At 64.9% G+C, this 6668-nt stretch overlaps 2 protein-coding genes across 2 annotated transcripts; one reads left to right on the top strand and one right to left on the bottom strand.

Annotated features, from left to right (window-relative positions):
• SMIM29 (small integral membrane protein 29) lies at positions 1-917 on the top strand. The gene is made up of 4 exons (XM_086476674.1): positions 1-111; positions 203-228; positions 310-415; positions 855-917. Exons 1-4 carry the CDS (start codon positions 1-3, stop codon positions 915-917), a joined length of 306 nt encoding a protein of 101 aa, XP_086332800.1.
• Positions 918-2813: 1896 nt separating this feature from the next.
• Positions 2814-5819, bottom strand: HMGA1 (high mobility group AT-hook 1). Its single transcript, XM_086476667.1, has 4 exons — positions 5718-5819; positions 4780-4863; positions 4252-4302; positions 2814-2870 (listed from the first exon to the last, which is right to left on the bottom strand). Exons 1-4 carry the CDS (start codon positions 5817-5819, stop codon positions 2814-2816), a joined length of 294 nt encoding a protein of 97 aa, XP_086332793.1.
• Positions 5820-6668: the final 849 nt, after the last annotated feature.

Below are 6668 nucleotides of genomic sequence, written 5' to 3'. Positions count from 1 at the left end.
ATGAGCAACGCCACGGCCCCCACGGCCCCGGGCACGGCGGGCGACTCGCTGGTGGGCTACGTCCTGGGACCCTTCCTCCTCTTCACCCTCCTCGGCGCCCTCCTGGCCGCGGTGAGTGGGGTGGGCAAGGCAGGGGGTGGGGGGGCCAAAACGTCGTCCGGTGCCCCACGCCCGCTCACGCCTTCCCCTGCTCTCCTTGCAGGTGATGTACGTCCAGAAGAAGCGGAGGTGAGCGTGGGGGCGTGGGGCTGGGGTTGGGGGGCTTGTGTGGGGCCAGTCACCGCTCACCCACCGTCATCCCCCTGCCAGGTTTGACCGCCTGCGGCACCGGCTGCTGCCCATGTACAGCTACGACCCGGCCGAGGAGCTGCAGGAGTCCGAGCAGGAGCTGCTGGTGGAGGCAGAGGAGGCCCGGGTGGGTGAGCTGCTGCGTTTTGGGGATGGGAGTTTGGTTTCGGGGATGAGTCCAGGTGGGGCGGCTGCGTGGGTCACTCACTGACCGTGCACGGTGCTGCTGGGAATTGCTATTTATTTTTTTTTTTTGGCGTGAAAAAAGCAGCGTCAAGCAGCGCTAAGGGAGCCCACGGGGGCTGTCGAGCCTGGGTGGGAGCCCACAGAGCCAGCCTGCCCTTTGGGAGCCAGGCGAGGGTTTGGGTCTAATCCGGGGATTTTTGGGAGGGCTGAGCTATGCGGCCAGTGCCTGCGAGCCAGGGGCTTCTCCACCCACCATGACACCGTTCAGGGTTGCTTTGCCCCCCCCCCCCGTGCTTGGCACCGGCGGGGGTCTGGCCGGGGGCCACCCGCCATCCCCTCCCAAAGCTGCCCGGCGTGCTGAGGGGTTCTCTCTGTTGCAGGTGATGCCCAGCTGGGGGGGACCCTCGCCCCACCGGCCCCCGCGCAGGGACTGGAAGGCCTGATGCTGCCCGGAGAGCTGGGGCCGAATCCTGCCCGCAGGAGGCCAGGGAGGACGGTGTCAGCACCGGCGCTGCTGCCTTCGCCGGGGAGGGCAGGATGCGCCCACGGTAGCGTGGCGATGCCGGCGGCCGCTGCCCGAAAGCGATCCCACCCCGCGAGCACCGACGGTAACGGGTTGTCTCCCACTTCAGCGCCTATTTTTGCCTTTTTTTTTTGCTTGAACCGCCCCGCCAGCCCCTTAAAATGCACCGACGAGGCTGGCTGGGGCTGGCACCCTGGCAGGGGAGCCGCGGGGTGCCGGGGCTTTGCTGGGTGCAGAGGGCAGGGCGCCCGTGGAGGAGCAGCGCGGCGTGTGCTGGAGCAAATAAACGTGTTTCTCTGGATTCGGCCACGAGCCTCCCGCGTCGGGCAGGGAGGGTTTTCAGCAGCACAAGGGCTGCCGGACCATGGGCCAGCCCGACGTCCGGGGGCTCAGCACGGCGCGTCCCTGCTTTGGCAGCGTCGTGACTCGGTTTGGTAATAAAAAGGTGTCGAGGTTGGGAGTTTGGGGGGGGGGGGGGGGGCGGGCAGCAGGGTTTTGCCTGTTTGTGTTTCCATCAGCAGCTCCCGTCCGTGTCCCCGCGGAGGATGGCTGGCACCGTCACGGATGTCCCTGTGGAGAAGGCACCGTGCGGAGCGGGCGCTCCGTGCCCGTGGGCTCTCCCGGCATGGAGAAAACCTGCTCCCACCCCGCTGCCGGGGGCTGGACCCCAGCCAGAGTCAAGGGCAGAGGCGTCAAACATCCATAAAATGTTTTATTCAAGTAACTGCAAATAGGAACCCAAAAGGTCGTTAACAGTGGACCAAAAAAAAAAGAAAAAAAAAAAAAACAAACCCAAATCCCAAATTTTGCCCAACCGGGGCTGCCTGGCACCGACCTCCGGTCCCGCTGCAGCCGTTGTCCAGGGGGTGGCACAGTGTGGGGAGCATCCCGCAGTCCCCCCACCCCACCGCCCTGCCAGCCTCTATCCCTTGGAGCAGCAGAGCAACCTAGACCTTAAAATAACAGTTTTAAAAAAAAAAAAAAAAAAAGCCCAAAAAAGGGGAAGGAAAAAATACCCCTACAGCCCCCAGCAACACCCCGAAAAAGGAAACACCGAGCCAACGGTGCCCCAGCAGCCGGCACAGCAGCAGCACGTCTGAGTTCAGAGAGCAGAACTTAAATATCCAGAGGTAGTTGTGAATGAAAAGAAAAAAAAAAAAGTACTAAAAAAAAAAAAAAATATATATCTCAGAACCTATGAGGAAAGGTCCACCCCGAGCCGGCCCCACTTGGGCACCCCCAGGACGGGCACCGAGCCCTGGCATCGCTGCGGGAGCTGCTCGCCCACACACACAGTGCAGTCGCCCAGGACTGGGGGGGTTGGGGAGGGATACAAGGGGGCTTTGCCCGTGGTAGCAGCAGGCCAGAGTGAAGGTCTAATGCATTTGGGGGTCTCGCCTTTGCTGAACAGCCCCCCCCCCCCCCCAACTTTTCCCTGCAAAGGTCCTGGGGCAAAGCCTGGTGCTGGGCGGGGGGGGGGACACGACGACGACACCAGCACCCGCTTTGGGTCGGTGAAGTCGCTGCACTGGGGAGTGGGGGGGGGGGGGGGCAGCAAAGGTGGGGGACCTAGACCCACCTCCATGCCAGGCACCCCCTTTGCCAGTGGGGCTGCCCCAAAAACCCAGCACTAGGGAGAGGAGGGGAGCCGGGGTGGGCTATTTTCCAGTGCTGCCGTTGTCCGAGGATGAAGAAGGAGCGGAGGAGGGAGGAGGAAAAAGCCAGGGCGGTGCAGTGGGTTTCTCCCCGTCCCTCTCCCCCGGCCGCCGAGGACGCGGGACCGTCAGGCAATGAGGTAGCGCCGGTTCGGGAGGGTTCACTGCTCCTCCTCGGATGACTCCTGGGAAATGTTCACCTCTTCCTCGTCCTGCTGCTGCGAGGCAAGGGAGTGTGGTTGGGGGGGGTGGTGTGTGTGTGCCAGGGGCTGCAGGCACCCCCCCGTTGCTCCGGGATGAAGGGCTGACCAGGCACATCACCCCCCTTGTGCAAAGAGGGAAACTGAGGCACCAGCATCCTCCTGGATTTGGGGACTGGCCCTTGCTCCGAGTTTACCCATTACGGGTTAAATCCCAGGTAAGAAACCCCCCCGGGTGGGCTCGCAGCCCCACACCCTGCGAGTGTGGGTCCCCCCCTGGTTCCCAACGCCACCGAGGTGTCCCCCAGCTGCCACCGGAGGGGGGGGGGCAGGTGGGGCCGGTGGCGGCAGGACCAAGGGTCCGTGTCCGGCCCCACGCGCTGGGGTGGGCGGCCGTGAGCATCGTGGCCCCGCACGCGGCGGTGAGTCAGGGCTGAGTGTGAGCGTGAGTCAGCGGCGGCCCCCGCTTCCTCCCGCTTCATTCATAAAAAAGCCGCTGTGGCTGGTGGCTGCCAAAGCGGGACACCGTGTCCCCGGCACAGCCCTGCCGGCATGGGACAGGCTTGGTCCCCACCCTGCCGAACCAGCTCGCCACCCCGCGGTCCCCAAAACAGCCCCTGGTGCTGTCACACGCGTGCAGGAGACCCCAGGAGACAAAACCCCCCCCGCTCCCACCCCAGCCACTTGGTTTGTAGCCCGGATGGCTCAGCCCCTTGCCCTCTGCGAGGAATTTAAGTGGGAAAAGGTGTAAAAAAAAACCCCTCATGGGGCAGAGCAATCGCACCCTGAGGGTGCTCTTGGGTGGCTTCTGTGTCCTGGCGCCTGGTGGCAGCTCCTGGGCATGGGGACAGTGGGGCGTGCGTGGCGGGAAAGGAGGTGAAACCTGCTCCCAACCATCCGGGTGATGCTCGTGGGTGCCCGGCAGCCACCTGAGCTCCCACAGGGCTGCAAACCGATGGTGTGGGGGGGGGGGGGAAGAGCGGAGAGGGGGGGGGAAAATGAAATGGAGAAGGGGAAGCACAAAATAAGAGGGTGGCTGCAGCGTGCAGCGGGGGGGGGGTGGCTGCGCACGCAGGCTGCAGGAATGCCGGTGACGCAGCGGGCGCCCGGGCAGGCGTGTGCCAGCATGCCACCGAGGCAGGACCAGCCACCTCCTGCACGCTGCTCCCAGGGGAGCCGCGATGGCTCAGTCCCCAAAGTGCCAGCACCGGGGTGCAGAGCGGCCAGGTTCGGAGCCCATTCTGTGCTACGCTGTGCCCCCTTTTTGCTCATGGCTCTGCTCTCCCCCAGCCTGGCAGCATCTACCGCACGCTTGTGGGGACGACCAGGGGGGCTGCCATGCCCCCCAAAGTGCCCAGCACCCTGCCAGGAGGGAGAAGGAAGCGAAGAGCCCACTCACCGATTTTTTGGGTCGGCCTCGAGGTTTTCTCCCTGGTGTGACTGCAGCTTTCTGAGCAAAACAACAACAAAGACCTTTTGGTCAGGCTGGGGCCATCTCCTCATCCCCAGGGTGCTGCTGGGGGGTGGCCGGCGTTCCCTTTCCTCCTACCCACGACTGCCAAATTCATCACCCCAGTGGCATCTCCCGGGCTGCTGCACCCAGGTGGTCCCGGGGCTGCAGCCAGGCCCCCCCTGGCCCCCCTCGCCACTGGCTTCCAGCCCGGGGACGCCCCAGCCCCGTGACTCACGGGATGTGAGTCGCGTGTTTTTGCGAGCAGGTTTGTCACGGGTGTCCACATGCTGACACACGCGGTTCCCAGCTCCTCCCCACCTTCCCTGGGGGCCGGCACTGAGACACCCCCCACTCACCCCTCCCCCCCCCAAGGGGTATATCTGCCATAAATTGTCTATAATTGAGCTCAAAATGGATCCGTCGTCCCAGCGCACGGCTGCTTGGCCAGAGCTGTCCCCCTCCCCAGCCACCTACCCTGCCTTTTGGGGTGGCCTTGTTTTTACTGCCCTTCGGCCGTCCGCGGGGTCTCTTGGGGGTCGGGGCCTCGCTGGGCTCCTGCTGGAGGGAGAGCAGAAGGGAGGGTCGCTGCAGATTGGGGGTCCCCAGGGAGGGATGTGTGCCCGGCGTGGCTCCCAGTGCAGCGGAGCACCTCGGGATACTCCAGGCTGCGACCCCTGTTCTCCCCAGCAGACCCCACCGGGGCAGAGATGCTCTTGCACGTGGTACTGGGCGCACTGGTTGCACTGGGATCGGCGGTCGGGCACAGGCTCCCGCGTGTCCTTCAGCCGGGCACGTACATGACCTGTCCCACCCCGGCATTAATCGCCCGGCTTAGCCGTACGGTCCCCACTGGTTTCGCAGCCCCGAACCCCAACTTGCTGCCGGTGCTGCTGCCTGGTGAAGGGTCGGGGAACGGGTAAATTGCCTTTTCTGCAGGGAAAATGATGTGCACAAACCCCACCTGCCCTGGGAGGGGGGAGCTGGGCCGGGGAGGGGCGGGGGGGCTTTGACACTATAAAGGCTCCAGCAGCATCTTATCCCTCTGAGCAGCTTTTGCTAATGGGGCTTTAATTAGCCCATCTGCAAAGGCAGGATCAGCTACAGCCCGGGGAGGAGCAAGGGGAGGCCTTGAGCCCTTCCCTGGGTGAGGAGGAGCTCTGGGGTGTTGCAAGGGTGGGGGGGGCTGTGAAGCCCCCCAGGAGATGCTGCCTGAAGGGAGGTAGCAGGAGCTGTACCATGGGCATCCCCATCCCCGCCCAGGGAATGGTGCTGGGATGTGAGTTGAGGGGGGGGCTTGTCCTTGCTGCCCCGTACTCTGGAAGGTGCCCAGCCCCCGAGGGCATCGCTGCAGGCAGAGGCGCCCAGTGGGGTGCCCCCCCCCCCCCCCCTTCCTCCCAGGGGACCCCATGTACCTGTGGCTTCTTCCTGGGCCGCCCCCGGCCCCTCTTCTCCGACACGTCCTTCTCCCCCTTGGAGGCCAGGGCCTGGCTGGATTTGGCGCTGGATTCGCTCATCGTCCTTCCAGCAGCGGTGAGGAGGAGCGGGAAAGGGGAGGAAGGTTGGTCAGCAATGGCCCACGGATGGGGCAGGCGGGTGCTGGGGGCCACGGCAGTGACTCACGGGGCTGCGAGGGACGAGCGGAGCTGCCGGACCCTCCCGCAATCAGCCTGGCCGGGGCTGTGCCCCTGCTGCCCGCTGCCCCTGGGTAAGGATGCTCGACCCCCCCCCACCTGCTGCCTGGCCCCTCTGCAGGGATGGGGGTGGCTGGTGGGGTGTCAGCACGGACAGGAGGTGACAAGGACCAGCATTTCCCCCTCTAAGAATGCCTGTTAGAATTAAAATTCTGAAAAGAGCAGATTCTGCCCTACTCCAGCCCTTCCCAGAGGCTCACCCGCATCCTGCTCCTCTCCCCGCATGGAGCGGGGACCAGCCCGTGCCCAGGGCACTGCCGGAGCTGGCAGGGCCCGTGGTGGAGGAACCAAAAGCATCGCTAAGAGCTACGCCTAGAAGAGACCCCCACCGATATTTTTTAACCCCTCAAGCCCATTTGGCAGCACCACGCCGTGGGGTGCGGGGATTTTCTGCCCCAGAGATGCAGAGCACCTCGGGCGGGCACGACCCTTCCTCCCGCCGCCGCCAAGCCGGTATCTGCAAAACCGCCCCTGCTGCCCCCACGTCCCTCCTGCAAACAGACCTTTGGCCTGTGCCGGCCCCCGACGTGCATCCCCCACGGCGCAGTGAGCCCAGGCCAGCGCTGACGTACCGGGGATGGAGCAACGGGACAGTCCCCTGGCAGCGGGACCCCACTCTCGTGGCACTAATGACCGGCCCCACGCGGTGGCTGCTGCTTTCACGCCAGTTGG

This window comes from Leptosomus discolor, chromosome 21, assembly GCF_034619465.1.
Source record: "Leptosomus discolor isolate bLepDis1 chromosome 21, bLepDis1.hap2, whole genome shotgun sequence".
Lineage (NCBI taxonomy): Eukaryota > Metazoa > Chordata > Aves > Leptosomiformes > Leptosomidae > Leptosomus > Leptosomus discolor.
The sequence above is the reverse complement of the archived record's forward strand: the minus strand, read 5'-3'. Positions and strand labels throughout refer to the sequence as shown.